At 42.3% G+C, this 17,594-nt stretch overlaps 2 protein-coding genes across 3 annotated transcripts in view; one reads left to right on the top strand and one right to left on the bottom strand.

Moving 5' to 3' along the window:
- The window catches only part of LOC308482395 (putative transmembrane protein 244), a 59,455-nt gene extending 51,404 nt beyond the window's left edge, over positions 1-8,051 (bottom strand). The window contains exon 1 of the mRNA XM_081015478.1: positions 5,713-8,051. The gene's annotated coding sequence lies outside the window, so the exon portion shown is untranslated. The remainder of the gene's footprint in view (positions 1-5,712) is intronic.
- The window catches only part of LOC308482365 (lethal(3)malignant brain tumor-like protein 4), a 58,022-nt gene continuing 45,151 nt past the window's right edge, over positions 4,724-17,594 (top strand). For both annotated transcript variants that reach the window (XM_081015407.1, XM_081015408.1), the window contains exon 1: positions 4,724-4,915. In XM_081015407.1, coding sequence (XP_080871533.1) covers positions 4,739-4,915 — 177 coding nt within the window. In that variant the 5' untranslated portion in view covers positions 4,724-4,738. The remainder of the gene's footprint in view (positions 4,916-17,594) is intronic.

The raw sequence follows: 17,594 nt of genomic DNA on the forward strand, positions 1-17,594 counted from the left end.
AAAAGTGTCTTAACCTGTTGCAGATAAACAAAACTTTCAGTTGCCAAATATATTTCAACCAACTGAAAGCTTGCTTGTCTGGGAGAGTGTGTTTTCATCTGTCTTTCAATACATGCTGTAATTTGTCACTGTGTTCAGAAGCTGTTTTATCTTGCTGTTGAGCAACTGAAAGAGTAGTTTGCCTCATTAGAATAATTTGAAATAGTTTGCCTGTTGTATTCACTTCTGTCTTTTAATATACCTTGCATTTTATCATTGCGTATAGAAGATGGTTTACTGTGTTACTTTTTTGTGTGCACAATTATATATTGAATTGAATTTGCAGTGTTTGATGGTCCTAACTGTGCATATTGTGTTCTGGTCTGAATGGTCCTCATTCTTAGATTCTGCCTAACTTACACAGCACACAAGACATCCCTAAATCATGATAAAATCAAAAGGTCTCTGCATCACAATTACCATGAAATGAGAAACATCTCTCTAAAAATCGTGATTATTTTCCAGGACTGTGCCATAACATTCACATGAACCTTCCTGCAATTAATGGGAGATCCTTCTCTAGGTGCACCCCATGCCTGGGGTTAGATAGATGGGAACATGAATAGAAGTCCTTTCCAGTAGTGGCACCTAAATTCCCTCCTTTAGCATATATGTTCATGTCAACCTTTTAGGCAGTTTGAGGGTTTGACTGGCATTTGATTTGTTCTATATAGATTCTGGTGTGTTTTGCTGTTTTATTATGTTGTTTCATTGTAACATATTGTGGTATTCTTTTACAGTGGTACCTCGGGTTAAGTACTTAATTCGTTCTGGAGGTCCGTACTTATCCTGAAACTGTTCTTAACCTGAAGCACCACTTTAGCTAATGGGGCCTCCTGCTGCTGCCGCGCCACCAGAGCACAATTTCTGTTCTCATCCTGAAGGAAAGTTCTTAACCTGAAGCACTATTTCTGGGTTAGCAGAGTCTGTAATCTGAAGTGTATGTAACCTGAAGGTACCACTGTATATCCATCTTGACCCTTTGTAGAAACTGGGCTATGCATACATATATACTGTGACTTGTATCCAATGCAGTGTTAAGTATCTTGTCATCGCAAGAATTTAAGTGTGTGAGATGGGACATTCCCCTCTCCTCCCCCGTGTGCCCCTATATTTGTTCTGAGGTTCCCCCCAAACCTTTGGAGCAGATTTAGGGAAGGGGAAGGTGCAGGAATAAGTCCTGTTGCAGGAATAAGTCCTGTTGCACTAATAGGACAGTTACTTAGCACTGCACTGTATACAAATCATAATAAATACATGCATTTCTTGTTGTCTATTCAGTAATTTTATTGAAAGCATTTTTATCCTGCTCTTCAGCTGGAAAGGCTCCCAGAACAGCTTACATAAATAAATATATATTAGATTAGTTTGGAGAATGTTCCTGAAGAACTGTGATGTCTGCCATTGAAACATTTAAAGATAGAAGTGTATATCTGAGTATTATATCCCTACCCATCTTGTATCTTCTTCCATGTCCCCCCCCCCCCCAAAAAAAATTATCCCCCTTGATTGTGTCATAACGGGACAAAAAGGCAGGATACTAATCTTTCAAAACATATAAACAAATAAAATCTATCTGCAGATGTATAAACTGTAAAGCAACAGGAATGCTAAATCATCCGACAGACTTCGGTAGATTATGCATACTAGATATACTCATGGCAAGCCAGTTGTACTATTTCAGTTACAATCAATCCTTTCACTTATAGCACAAAAGATAAAGGAAGATCAGCTCCGGTCACTCCAATCAAAACAGGGCTCATTTGGGAATCAATTGGCTGGGGGAGAAATGGGCAAACAGAAGTTTGGACTCTAAAAGGAAGCTGCTTCTTTTAATTCAGTGATACCAAAGTAAAGGTTTTTTGCGGTAGCACCAGCTGAGGTGAGCGACACCGACTTGTCCATCAAATTGGATGCATTATGCTAAACTCTTATCACCACGCCACAGCTTTAAAAAGATGAAGCCTGAAGACATATGTGAGCAATTATTTCGAACAGCCGTTATGACATTGTTGCTACACCACTGTATAAAACCTCAGCAAGCACATTGCTTTGTACTATCCATAAAGCTGTCACTTTCCAGAAGATCTAGAATGGGCTATTTTGGACAAAATCATTACAACACACACACACACACACCACCCAAATTAAATTTTTCGTATTGTATTAACATAAACCACTTTGAAAACCTATCAAAGCTGTGCGAAAGTTCCACACGTTGTGAACTTCCTCATTAGAGTGGCTGCTGTTACGTACTTTGAAATGGCTTTGCAAACCTGGTTAGAAGGGTTGTACTAACCATAATCTGCAGGTTTGAACCACAGAATCATAGAGTTGGAAGGGACCCCTATCTAGTACTGTATAGGAAAATGCAGCTAAGTGGTTCTGTGGAGCAGGCAGGATGGAATATGGGGAAGGGCCATAATTCAGTGGTAGAGCATCTGCTGTAAATGCAGGTCACAGTCCTATCTCCAGGTAGGGCTGGGGGAGAACCCTATCTTAAATCCTGGAGAGCCACTACCAGTCAGTATAGAGAATACTGAGCTGGATGGCCCAATGGTTTGACTCGGACTGTGTATACACTAACCAGTTTGTAGAACAAAAATGTAGCTTTTTCTCAATCTGCAATCATTCATGCTAGTCCTCAACATACTGCTTTCAATCTAGATTGATTCTAGATCCTGCTGTCCACAGGGGTGGGTGTGGTTACTTGATACATACTTGAAATCCCTTCACAGGTGAATGAAGAAGGAAGTGGTGATTGTGATCTCCGCATGTGCCCAACCACAATGTCGTTGGCCAGGTATGAACCACATGCTTTTGTTTTCATCTGACTCAAGAGCCCTGTGGTGGAAAGTGGCACAAACCAACAAAACACACACAAATAGAAAAATGGTATAAACTGCCCTACACTGGGGAGATCTCTGTCTGGTTCAATGACAAATTAGCAACTTTGACATGGATAAGACTAACTCAGTTTGATGGACTTGACCGAAGGACACTGATGATAACTGCCACTAATAAATCCATTGTGGGTATATTTAAATTAATAAATGTTACAGCGCAATCCCACAGACCCCAGATAAACGGATACAGGATTGCAGCCTTAAGAGCAGAAGACACCATAAACATGTGTGCGCGCGCATGCAGATGTGTGTGTCTGTGTGTTGTATGAGTTACACCAGTGTGGTGCTATGCATGTTTTGTTGTTGTTGTTTAGTCTTTTACTTGCCAGTAATTCCTATTAAATTTGATGGGATTTTCCCCCATGTATAGGATTGCAACTAAAATGTACCAGCATGCTGCCTAACCATCAGCAGAATTATGATTCTAACATCAAATCAGATATGCAGATTAGGCAAAATATGTGCTCCCGTTTAGTGAATTTTAATAGCAGGTTTTAAAAGTATCTCACTCTAGCAATCAAGACTAGTTTAACATGTACTTCATGTGAGCCATTTAGCTTCTCATGTATCATCTTCCTTCGATCCCATTTTCATTTAAATTGTAACAGTTTCAGGCCTGCTTGAGGCTTTATTTTTCCCTGCATTATAGATGTGTCTTACAACTCCAATGGGAGAAAAATCTTTTTATTGGGGGAAAATATTGTTATTGTTTTAGCATTCAGACATAACTGAGCAATAAAGTGTTCCCAATTATGGAGGTAAACAACTTGAACAAATGGCAAGATAACAAAAATACTATGCATTAAAAGTGGCAAGACAATCATGACCGCATGACAAGACTTATTGAATCATAAAAGCTGCTGTAGATGCAAAAACAGCCTTGGGTGCAAATTTGGTAAGGGGCATTGGATGTGAACACATAAACCCTGCAAGTTATTTTCTTCATTATCAAATCCCAACCCTTTTAAAAGACAAGTAATACATCAGAACTCACAAGCATAACTGTATGACATGCATGTGGATACAATACCAGGGGAAAGAGGTCTAAACCAATCCTGTTGCCACATTAAAAAACTGAAAAAGGAGCTGCTGTTCTTGAAAGCAGGGATGTCGAACCTGCAACCAGAGCCGGCCTGCTCGTGAAGCAGCTGCTTCAGGCGGCAGAATCCCATGGGCTGGGGTCACACAGAGGCGGCTTCCGTGAGATCTTGCAGATCTCTTGCATAGGTGCCCATTCCTTGGGGCCCTGGGTGCCACAAAACTCCCCATGAAGGAGCTGGGCATTAACAATTTCAGTGCCAGGGCCATGCACGGTGCATGGCACCAACGACCCCAGGCACCCACGGTTGCGGGGCCAAGCCGGCACTCCTGATCTCTTGCAAGATTTCATGTAGCTTGCATGAGATCTCACCAGATCTCTGCCAGACCTCCCCTGAAAGCTGCCGCCTCATGACCCCAGTAAGTGAGGCTTAGGCAGGACTGGGCGATGGCACCTTCCCGTTTTGCCTCAGGCGGCCAAACAGGACGAGCCACCCCTGTGTGGGACACCCCCCCCCGTCTTAACACAAGATGCTGTTGGACTCCCAACTCCCATGAGCCCCAGCCAGCATGACCATGGGGCAGGAAGGATGGGAGCTGTAGGTCAGCAACATCCTATGGGCCAGAATCCCCATACCCACAAGATTCAGGGGTGTGTGTGTGTGTTTGTGTCGCAACTTGTGTCACGCAAAAAAAACTCCCCTCCCAAGTCGCCTGCCAAAAACATCCCCCTGCCGCCCCCCAGGAGCCGGCCGATGCGCGCGCTCCCGCCTGAGCCTCGCGCCCCTCCCACCCTCATCCTCTCGCTCGCGCGCCCCGCCGCCTCCACTCCGGGCCTCAATCCCTCGGGTTCCCTCACAAACCGGCCGGAACGGCCCGCGCCGCCCCAGTTATTACGCGCATGCGCCTTGGCCGCTCCGAGCACCGCTCCGGTAAGGGAAGAGTGGAAGGAGGGAGGGGGGGGGGCGGGTGAAGAATTGTTGTGGGAGTTTAAAGGAGAAGAGTCCAGCGAGGGGAGGAGGTGAGTAGGGAAAAGAGATGGGGAGTGCGGAGGGGGGGGGGGTGTCGGCCAGGAAGGAAAGAGCGGAGGCTCTCAACCCCTCTTTGTACTTCGAATTCAGTTTGGGGGGGGGGGTTGGAATGGGACGGGAGGAAAAGAGGATTACTTTGTGCATGGGGGGGGCGGGGGGCCCTCGTCTTTTGTCGTCGTCGTCCGTCCCCCCCGTCGCCGTCGCCGCTTCGCGTGCGCTGCACACACCGTTAGGCGGCGCTTCCTCCCGCCATTTTGAGAAGAAAGTGAGGAGGAAGGGGGGGTCTGTCCTATTAAGTGCGCTCAACACCCGCGCCCCCCCAAATCGGAGTGAGTCGGTAGGTAAATGAGCGAGCGACGGAGTGGGGGCTCCCAATCCCCCACCTCGACCCGGGACTCTGCCCCTTCCCCTCATTTAACTCTGTGGCCGCCTCGGACACCGCCGCGCTCCCCAAGTCCTGTGGGGAAGTTTGAAGAGGATGCCAAGTTGTCTTTCCTTTCAGCTCGCCACCCCCCCTCCCGGCCACCCGCCGCATCTTCCTTCTTCCCCATCCCATAATTTCTGCTTTGTGCTTGGGTGGGTGGGTGAGGTTTCCCCTCTCTCCCCTCCCCACCACCTCCGCCTCCCCACCCCACAACCACCCCAAAACAAAAACAAAGGTCTTGATGGGTGGCTGTGTTAGGCTTACCCTTGCTTACCTGCGAGTAAGTCCCATTGGAGTTCCCGGAGGTTGTTTTTGTTCATTTAAAGTTGAGAGGTGTCTAATGTTTCACAGTCAGGCAACAGCAAATGTCCGGTGGCATCTTCAAAGACTTATTGTGACAGGAGGTTTTGTTTACCCCTCCATCCCACCCACCCCCCGTATTTGCTTGATGTGTAAAAAAATATGGAGAGAAAACTATTATGTGGGGGGGGGGGTGAGAGAGAGTGTCTTATTCCTGGCTATTCCTGTGGTATGGAACTGTTGCAAACTGTGACCCCAGAAAGCTGCCTATATTCCTGGTCAGATTATACTGTCTGTTAATCTTGAATTGAAACCTGGGGCCTTCTACACGCAGCACTTGTGCTTTCGCTGAGCAGTGCTCCATCTCCTCCTACTTGCACGGATAATAATGCATATATGGCACAAACAGCCACAGGGCTGTTAGGAGGGGAGTCTTACATGCCCTCTAGACCAAATTGCTGCTCGCTGTAGGAAATCCAGAGTTAGAGCATCCCAATCAGAGGGCAATCCAGTCTTGAAGATCTCCAGTGAGGAGAGCTGCCCACTCCTCCATGTAATTAGTTCCATTATCCGACTACTTTTACCATTAAGAAGTTTCTCCTAATGGGTAATTGAAATCTATCCTTCTGTAACTTAAGCCCATTAGATCTACTCCTTCGGAAGAGCAGAGAACAAGTCTTTGTCCTCTTTTATGCGACAGCCTTTTAAGTATTTGAAAAGTGCTATCATTTTCTCCCTCCATCTTCTCTTTTTTAGGCTCAACATATCCAGTTTCTTCAACCTTTCCTCACAGGAGTTGTTTTCTCCAGTGCAATGTCCAGGACTGAATACAGTTCTTCAGATGGGATCTGACTAGTGCAGAGGTGTACAGAAAAAATGTAAACCGTGGGGCCAAACTGCAGAGCTCAAAAGTATACATGTCACAGATTGTACCTCTGGCATTTAATGGTCCTGTTGTTTACATTTTTTTTCTTTACACCTGTATATATGTATGTCTGCTAGCTGAGAATGGCAATTGATGAAATAAGTTCTGGGCCACAAAAGCTTATGTCATAATAAACCTGTTGGTCTTTAAAGTGTCACAGGACTCCCCATTGTTCACAACAAAGTGTATACTCTCTAGGGAGCTGTAGCCAATTCTGCATGGCTCTTTGATTAGTGTACAGTACTATGAAACATGGTTTTAAACAAGGGGTTGTCTTTTTCACATATTACATTATATGTACCCTTAAAGCATTTTAGATTTACAGCAAAAAAATATAATATATAATTTGTCCTTGAAGATGTCTCAGATGTGGATCCTGGCTGGCCAGCTGCAACAGTCTGTACTAATGCCACTGTGCACTTCTGAATTTCAGGAAAGGATAAGCAATGCATTCCTCATCCCCATCTCCTCTGCTGATAGGCCAGATAATTCCACAGAAAGGTCGCATTAACGCAGGATCTGAAGTAATGGGTGCAAATTTCACCAACTAACTTAATATGTAGTCATATACAAGTCACTATCTCTTAGCCCCCTTCCTGCAATATGATTATATGACTGGTGTACTTTACAAGGCTATTGTAAAGATTACTGAGAAAATATATTCTAAGCACTTTGAGTGCTTAATCCTGTCTTGGCAGGATTATTGACTTTTGGTGGAAGAAGTCAATAATCTTCAGCAGGCTCTGCTGAAACCATTGTAGTCCCTTTGGGAGTTAATATATAGCAGAATAAAACCTCTAATTGTACCTTTACACTCCGTAAGTGTACATTCAAAATGAATTACATTAAAGCAGGAGATAGGCCAGGAAAGCTGTTTTCTTTCTTGCAAAGATCTTTAGTAAGAATTTTAGAACTATATGTTTTCAGCCAAAATCATACTATGTTTTGAAATACTTGACCATGTTCCAGTATAGAGCTTCTGTGAAATCAAATCCTTAATTTCTATGGGGCTTAAATGCTCGTACATGTGCATTTGCATTGTGGCCATTTCCTCTTAAGGAGCCTCAATTGGCACTCTTTGGCAAGTAGTTACAGGGCTATGACAAAAATCAGGTGTAACTAAACTTTTCTTGAACTTCACTCTCATCCTGTAGAAATCATTCTTGCAATGAATGGGTTTACATGCATGCAGAAGTTCTAGTGTGGTGAAATAATTGTATAAGAATTAGGGTTGCAAGGGATAATAGCAGGTAGAGAGATGTATACAGGGAAATAGTAAGGCGCAAAGGCCATTCTAGCAGGACATTATTCCCACCCTTCAATCCCTATTGTTTCTGCCCATGTGAATGGCCTGTGCTAACAGAATCAGTACAGTAAATTGATTTTGCTGGTAGAATTGCCTGTTTGTGTATTTCCTGATTCTGTGGGAAGGGGTGGGGTGGGGGAATACAGTGTTCCTTGTGGCCTATGGCACAAAGAGCTGTGCAGAGGTTCCCCCTGAGACTTTCATTGAAAGAATATAAGAACAGCCCTGCTGGATCAGGCCAAAGGTCCATCTAGTCCAGAATCCTGTTCACACTGGCCAACCAGATGTTTATGAGAAGCCCATAAACAGGACCTAAGTGTGACAACACTCTCTTTTTGTGATGCCCAGCTGCTGATATTCCAGGGCATACTGCAGAAAATTTGATTTCAGAATTAAGATAAAAACTTCTTCACTTGTAGGATGGGCTCAATAGTACATGTGTAGGAGGAGCCTGTGTTGCAAGTTGGTGCAGGTAGCTACAATTTAGAAAAGTTAGTTGCAGAGTTCTCTGGATGGGGCCATGGATTGATTAGACACTAGTCTGATAAAAGTTTGGTTATTTAACTATAGCTATGTTAAGTTTCCCCCCCTCCCCCACGTATTGATGGTAGGAAGCATGTTCCTAGAATCCATGTTCATAGTGAAATACGCAAGTTACCTTCCGACCATGGTTTCAGATCATAGTTGGTGAGCTTAGTTGGGTTTGAATGTACAAACAATTCAGAATTAAGCTAAACAAATAATAGTTTAGCGTTCTGTCTGAAACAAGTTACTATGTAACTGCGTGTTCAGTCAGCACATCGTAATGTGGTCATCCTTTGTTCATATCCCTCACATAGTATGCTGTATGATAATTTCATCATTTCAGATTATTTCCCACCTATACAGTTATTTTGGAGACGTTAGAAGTATAGTTTCAGTGTTAGTTGTTTTTTTTGTCAGTGAATTATTCTTGAGAATAATGGATTTTTTTTATTTTGTAGCATATTTGTCAAACATTAGAAGAATGGAATACTGGACTGTGTAGTACAGGGATGGGGAGCCTGCATCCTCCATTATTTCTGACATCAGCCATGTTGGCTGGGGTTGATGTGAGTCCAACAGTGTATAGGGGGCCATAGGTTTCCTTCCTACCCCCACTGCAAAAGCTGAAAGACAGAGACTGCAATCCTTATACACACTTACCTGGGAGGAAGTCTCATTTAACTTCTGAGTAGACTTACATTGGATTGTGCTGTATGGCTTTGGCCCTTTATGTGCTTATCTGGAAATAAGCTTATTTCCCAGTTAACATGCATAGGATAGAATGGAAAGAGAGATGAGGCTTTGTGTTCAGTTTCTAATGTAACATTATACTGCTATTGTATCAGCACCTTCAAGTTATTCATAAGCAAAAATGGAAAAGTATACAGTGGTGGAAACTTGTTACGTGATAATGGGCATTTGTGATAAACAACTCATACTTCCTGTCAGGTTAACTTTTTTCTCTTATCTATCTTTTATGCTTTTTCTGATGATGTGACTAGGAAAAACCATGTTTCATCTGTTGATGGGCAATGGAATGTTTAATATGTACAAATCATAAATTATCAAAAGAATGGCCTTGGAACCTAGTGAGAGAGTTCTAGCAAAATAATTACATGTATAACTCAAAAGAGATGGGTATATGGGTGAAACTAACAGTTATTGCCAGTAAAGGAGTGCCAGTTTTCCCTCAGAAATAAATTGGATGAACAACCAACATATATATGTGGACATCATTGAACTGAGTAATTTCTCAATCTGCAAATGTTTCCTTCCAAAACTGACTACTTGTAAAATATGATTTTTGTAAAATATAGATATGGTTTCTATATTTGAAGCTCCAAAGAATTCCAGTATAAATTGTCAAAGTGCATGTTGCTTTTCATTTGCTCTGATTAGCAGGAATCCCTTACTTTATGAATGATATTATCTTTTATTGCCGAAGTAAATGACAGTGTTAATTTTAATGGGATGTACATGAGAGCACATTACATTCAGTTGTTATCATGGAAAGCATATTACATTCAGTTGTTATCATGGACAATAAGCATATTTCTCACTTAAATGTATTTTACCAGGTTACATTATTAAGGCTACTGTAGTAGCTGGTTATTTTACTCATTTCTCTATGACGAGATAAAGATATTGTCATTACTGGTGGCTGGGAAGTTGGTTGTTGGTTCAGTAGGCTCAGCAAGGGCTTCCAGGTAGCCTGAAGTATCTCAACCTATCATAAGCGACATGATTGTCAGTAGTTATATTGGGTCAGAAAGACCTTCAGACCTAGGGGTAGAGCAAAGAACTTTGTTCCCTTACTCAAAATAGTACAACTGAACTTTGGATAAAGAGTTATAATGACCTTCCAATCTTAGAATTATTTTAAGTGGACTGAATATAAGGTTATGTTAGCACATCAATTAGATGAAATAATAAGAGAATGTGGTGTTCAACTATGTATTAACTCGTGGTTTTAGTTTTTGGTGTAGCATAGCCCAATCCTATAACTGAGTTTTGTGCACCTAATCTCATTGATTTTAGTGGGCTATGACATGCCTAAATCAGTACTCTTACGTTCTTACTGTCCGGAAAGAAACATACTTTTGTGTTACTAACTTGCTTTCACATTAAAACCTGTCTGTTTCTGAAGTATGTTAGTAAGTGAAAGTCATCCCTTAACCTTAATGTTTGATCACTTCTGATAAGGTAGACAAACAAGTTTGGTGTGCATCAAAGAATACTATTAAATTTCAGCATTTTAATTATGTGATATTAAAATGTCAAGGGCAGTGAAATATGCATAGTAATGCATATATTTCTACCAACAGAAGTCCTGTAATATTTCCAAAATAACAATTGCTCTTAGGTTTGCAACTAAATCACACTGCCTCCTGTTGCAAACTATGTTTATACACTGTTCACATTTTGTTCTTAAAATTCCCAAACTCTGTTCCACTTCTATCCAAACCATTAAAAGTTGGTTAACTTCTATCCTTAACTGCTGATCAGCTGCCATGGAATCTTTTAGCTCCTTACACACATACTTCTTGTTTAACCTTTCTAGACTTTACATCCTTATGCTACAGGATGATGGTTTTTATCTGGCTGATTTGTATCCCAATAATCTTTTAGCCATGATAAACGTGTTAATGTCTAAATTGGAGATGGCAGGTTTTTTAGGGTATTTTCTGGTGGCATTTGTAGTTTTCACTAAAATCAGGAAGTGTCCGTTCATTAAGGCGCCTTGTAAATATTACCTGGTTGTGACAGCTGCTTAAAACACAAGTTTCAGGAATAAGCCAATACTTTTGTAATAATTTTTGTGGTAATAAAACAATGTTAAGGGAATTACTGTTGATTGAAACACTGATCATCATAACCAACTGGCCATTCTCTTAACTTACATTTTAACCTGCAGTTGGCAAAGATGAAATGATTGTGACCAGAGTGAAATAATAATTGTGTGAAGCTGGTTAATGCTGGATTACTTGATTACTTCTTCCCAATACCACTGATTAAATTTCCGTAATGCATATGACTAGGCTTCTCATTCACACCTAATTCCCACAACCACCTTTGTCATATTACCGTATTTTTCGCTCTATAACACGCACCCGACCATAACACACACGTAGTTTTTAGAGGAGGAAAACAAGAACAAAAATATTCTAAACGAAACAGTGGATGTATGAGTTTTTTGGTTCATGCTGTGGCCACAGACATGTGATCTGACAGTGAGTTTGGAGTAGCCCAATGCAAAAATCCTGAGGATCCATGTGGATCCATGCTTTGTAACCACGTTTTTGCACCACTGCGGCCCCAGGCAACAGTGGGTGCGTGATTTTTTTGGTGCAAGATGTAGCCATGGACATGCTATGTGATCTGATGGTGAATTTGGGGTGACCCAGAGCAAAAATCCTGAGGATCCATGTGGATCCGTGCTTTGTAACCACGTTTTAAGTGGGGAGGGAAGGGAAAGCACTCAAAGGACAAGGAGCACGCGTGGGGTGCGTGGAGAAGGATGCTGCTAATAATGCAGAAGAGGGGTATAAGGGGAGAAGGAACATGTGTGGGGTGGGTGGAGAAGGATGCTGCTAATAATGCAGAAGAGGGGTTTAAGGGGAGAAGGCTCCTCTCCTCTCCCACTTTGCTCTTTTAAAGCAAGCAGGCTCTGCTTTTCTCCCTCCTCCTCATCCCCGGCTTAGCGAGCTGAAAAACTTTGCTGCTATGTAGCGAGCTGAGTGGGGAGGAGAGAGGGACAGAGAGCCTGCTTGCTTTAAAGGAGCCAACCGGACAGGAGCCGCTTACACTTGTGTAAGCGGCTCCTTTCCTCTCCAGCTTTGCTCCTTTAAAGAAGCAGGCTCTCTGTCCCTCTCTCCTCCCCACTCAGCGGCTCTTCTCCCGCTTTGCTGTTTCAAAGTGAGCCACGGAGGAGGGAAGGAAGGGGAACCATGGATCCTCTGCTCAGGACTGCAGCAGACCCCCCCCCCGCCACCCATAGGCATTCCCTTCATAACACGCACAGACATTTCCCCTTACTTTCTAGGAGGAAAAAAGTGAGTGTTATGGTGCGAAAAATACGGTAATTGTGTGCCATCCAATGTACACTGTATGCATTGACTGTAAGGGCTTGAAAAGTCCCATGTAGATTTGTATACAAAAAGCCAATGCTTACATCAGAAATGGGGAACCCTTTTCAGTCTGAGGGGCATATTCATTTGTATGAAACCTTCTGGGGTCACATGCCAGTCGTGGGCACAGGTAGAAGCAAAAGTGGTCTGTCACTTTTACTTTTGTACCGTTCGGCTACATTCCAGCCATGTCAAAGTCAAAGTTTTACACCCATACAACACACACCTCTCCATTCTTCATTCATTATAACAGTTCAAACACATTACAGGCCAGATAAAAACATTTAAGAAGGTGCATAGCAGGACTAGAAAGGGTGTGGGGTGTGTGGGTTCATGGCCTAGGGAGAGTCTTGAGGGCCAGATAGGCCTGGAAGACTGCAATTGACCCCCAGGACTGAGGTTTCCCACCTCTGTTTTACAGGGTTGGTCAGATGCAGTTTGTGTCCGAACAACTACTTCTGCATGTGTTTATAACATGCAGTTTATATAACGTGTTTATAACGTTTAGCATAAGTGTGAGTATGACTATCATAATGGAAAAGCTTGTGAGTCATTCTGTTAGCAAACTGAGTATTGTAGGTATTATCTCCTTTTTCAGCAGTGAAAATAAGGTTATGATGTGTTGCCTTTCTAGTGGCAAACTGAAAAAATTGGCTGCACTATCAGTTCTTCTTTTATCACTGCACCGTGCCCTGGTCACCGAGTATATTTTTCTTCACTGATATTCCCATTTTTAGGAAGTGGAGGTTGTGGGGTACAGAAAAAAAGGATGACTAGAATAGAACAGAAAAAGAATTTATGCAGGTCTTTATTGAAAAGAAAGGTATTTTCAGATCATAAGTTCAAACAGGCAGTCTGCTACTAGATAAACAATATAAACAACCCTACTGAGGCATTTGAGAAGAAAGCATGTTGTTTGCAAGCAAGGTAGCCATCAAAGGTTTCTATTTCTGGCTTGAGGCAAACTCTTTATTCGGGGTAGGGGCAGCTGACTTTAAAATGCCTGCTATTTGCATTGGAGCAAAATGTTGATCCCTATCTTTGTGAAAGAGAAGGGTGCAAAAGGAAAATAATAGAAACAAGATCAATTGTGATATGCCGGAAATTCTGTAGCATACAGAGAGCATTTTATAGTTTTTTTAAAAGGAGAATAGACCCATTAAATCTCATTAAATATATCTTCATCTTTCAAGCAGCAGGCTGTTGTCTCTAAAGAAAGATTGTTCCTTCACAATATTCTGTTACAGATGTTGCAGGCTTCATTTCAATATATTGTCCTTGACAGAAACTCCATGATAACCTTTTCTGCAAAACATGGAGAGGTCATGACCTTGACTATATTCAGTGGCTACCATTGCATAAAAATGATGTATTACCATAGTTAGAGATATGGCTTGTCAATGTGGAAAAAGTATGTTACTATTATTATATTACATTGCAGTATCCCCTTATATGCCACCTTGGCTGTTAGCCCAGATCAGGGGTCAGCAAACTTTTTCAGCAGGGGGCCGGTCCATTGTCCCTCAGACCTTGTGGGGGGCCGGACTATATTTTTTTTGGGGGGGGGAATGAACGAATTCCTATGCCCTACAAATAACCCAGAGATGCATTTTAAATAAAAGCACACATTCTACTCATGTAAAAACACCAGGCAGGCCCCACAAATAACCCAGAGATGCATTTTAAATAAAAGGACACATTCTACTCATGTAAAAACACGCTGATTCCTGGACCATGCGCAGGCCGGATTTAGAAGACGATTGGGCCGGATCTGGCCCCCGGGCCTTAGTTTGCCTATCCATGGCCCAGATCATCAAAGCCTTCTGCCATAAGAATCCCCCCCCCCAGATGTTCCTGTTATTAGTTAGGTAAAGGTACCCCTGCCCGTACGGGCCAGTCTTGCCAGACTAGGGTTGTGCTCTCATCTCACTCTAGAGGCCGGGAGCCAGCGCTGTCTGCAGACACTTCCGGGTCACGTGGCCAGCGTGAAAAGCTGCATCTGGCGAGCCAGCGCAGCACACGGAACGCCGTTTACCTTCCCGCTAGTAAGCGGTCCCTATTTATCTACTTGCACCCGGGGGTGCTTTCGAACTGCTAGGTTGGCAGGTGCTGGGACCGAGCGACGGGAGCGCACCCTGCCGCGGGGATTCGAACCGCCAACCTTTCGATCGGCAAGTCCTAGGCGCTGAGGCTTTTACCCACAGCGCCACCCGCGTCCCTCTATGTTATTAGTTAAGATACTACAAATAAAAGCGGGAAATCACTCCATCATTACTTTGCATGTTTCTTCAAAAGTTCCTCTTCAGCACCACCTTTGACAGTACAGGAAGTTCCCGAATTGATGGTGATGCCACTAAGTCTCTTTTTATCAATGTATGTAGCATGAGCTGGCAACATTGTACAGTACTGATCCTAGGAAAACCTTGCCCACTGAGCTGGCATAGAGCTACCGCAAGAGAGTTGATAGGAAGCCTTCATGTTTGATCCGCTTCTAACAATTTGTGCATGTAATGTTAAGATAATGTAAAAGCAGAGCTTCCTGTTTCCGGTAGTGGGAAATGGCTGACTCCCATACAACTGGACCCCAGCTGTGCTGGTAGTTCAGGGCTGATATGGGAGTAATTAGCCCTGGCAGACTCCCCATGTTGGGGGAGGACTGTTTCGTAGACCTGCAGATTGTCCGAGAATGCCGACTTGCATCAAGGTGCAAGTGGCAGGACACTGGGTCGCAGAGCACGGTACGGCCGGCACTCTCCGATGCCATTCTCATAGCTGGGAATATCTGTTTGACAGATTATGCATTAAGATATATCCTTAGATACTATCAGCACATGGAGGAAGATAATATTGGCCATTAGATGTGCTAGTGGTTTGATTAAGTATGCCAACTGTTTTGTAAGTTTGGATTATGTTGTATAATGAGCAGTTAGTAATACAGATGGCAACAATTTTGCTCGTGTCCAGTTGATGCTCAATCCCTGATCCATGGGTCCTTTTGGAAGAGGGCATAATGGGGGCATAATGGGAGTTGTGAAGTGGGGATGGAGCACAGTGGGGCAGGGTGGGCTTGTTTGTGCTTCACTAATGTGTGCGATGGCCAGGAACAGAACCCCTGCATGAAACTGTCACCACAGGTGTTTTCCTGTTGTTTTGTTGAATATAAAGATACACTATGCCCATCAAGGGCAGTCAGAAACAGACTTCTGCATGTGAATTGCCATTTCAGATTAGAATTGATGTACATGAGGAGTTCACATATCATATGGTACACCACTGAACAGATGGCTAACTGTTAACTTAGAGGAAAGACCTTCAAAGTGTTGACAACTTGTACAGTACTGTATTTTAATGTGAGAGATGCTTATGCTTCCCCTACCCATAGAACTAGGTTTATTGTATAAATGTTGTTTTATAATAGCACAATATAATGGTATTGCTGTTGTAAATCAAAGGCTAGTGTTTCATTCATTTATTTAAAAGATTTAAATCTGTGGCTAGGTCAGTCTTCCCTAGGTAAGGCCATGGTTGCAAAACCAGCCCAAGCAACCTCCCATCAGTTGCATCTCCCTAGACAGTGCTGGGTCCAGGAGCATTCCCTGACCCTGACTGTGTACCTCATCGTTCAGAAAAAAAAGGACAGCATCTAGGGAAGTTAGATAATACCTTTTCTCCAAATGCAGCCCATAGGTTAAGCTGATGTGGACACAGAAGTGAATAGCAAGGCTGAGACACAAGGCAAAGGACAAGAATGAGGCAGAGTGAGGAACAGTATATGAACTGTACCTTGCGAGTGACTTTTTTTGGAGAGACAAGGGACTAGAAAGTATTTAACAGCTGTAACAGTATTTATTTATGCAGTGTTTATTTATGAGCTATTAACTATTAAATTAGGTAACAGTTAAAAGCAGAATTTGAGTGTTCTAAAATTTTGTATATAAAACAAAAATTGCTATGAAAGAGCAGCAGGAAGGTAGTTTTCTAAGCTTAAAAGCAACAGCAATTACTCAGGTGCTGGAATCTTTGTAAATAACTTGTGAGGAAGGGTTTGCTTGCTGATGGCATTGACTGTTCATATGACTGGTCTATAATTACAAGTCTAAATTGTTTATTTTACTTTTTTAATAATGTACAAATCTCTTAGATGAATTCATATCTCAAGTTATAATAATAATAATAATAATTTATTATTTATACCCCGCCCATCTGGCTGGGTTTCCCCAGCCACTCTGGGCGGCTTCCAAAAGAATATTAAAATACTATGATAATAATAATAATAAGTTAGTGTGAAATAAAAAAAAAACCCTACAGACTATAACACGTATTCATGTACATTAAAGAAAACATTTAGGTTTGCACTATTGAAGTGGATTAAAGCACTCTGGCACAACAAGCTGGACTAGAAAATACAGGATGACAATCAGGTGCCAGGAAGCAGTATAGAATGAATGTGTAATAAACAGGTAGTCTGGAAGTGATCCTAAAGAAACTTCGCCTGCCTCAGGATGGAGTGTGATGCCTTCAGATGCCCTTGCTGGAGGTGGTACTTGCTAGACTTATTAAGGAGTTATTTGCTGTGACTGTTTTAACTGTGTGTCCACAAAGGAGTTAATCAGAGAGTTCACTATAGCAGCTTGAATCATAAATGATTCTTCAAGGCAACTGACTTATTGCCTCTCAAAAGGTTTCCTTTATTAAATCAAATGGCATGAAGTTCTGCCAATGGATTGTTTTGTCTTGTATTTTTTTTTAAAAGAACCATACAAATGAAATGGCAGTGTGATTTCCCCAGAGCAATTTGTTTTCACTGGTTATGGGTTGAACTGAATTGACTGTCAATATTTTCCTGCCTAGATTAGTCTAGCATAGTTTTGAGGAGGAAAATGGTTAAAAATTCTCTGCAAAGGTATATGTTTTTTTAACCTTCATTGTTAAATGTTAGAAGTATTACATAATTTAATGTATTTTTTTGTGGA

The sequence above is a fragment of the Podarcis pityusensis genome, assembly GCF_964106645.2.
Source record: "Podarcis pityusensis genome assembly, chromosome: 8".
Lineage (NCBI taxonomy): Eukaryota > Metazoa > Chordata > Lepidosauria > Squamata > Lacertidae > Podarcis > Podarcis pityusensis.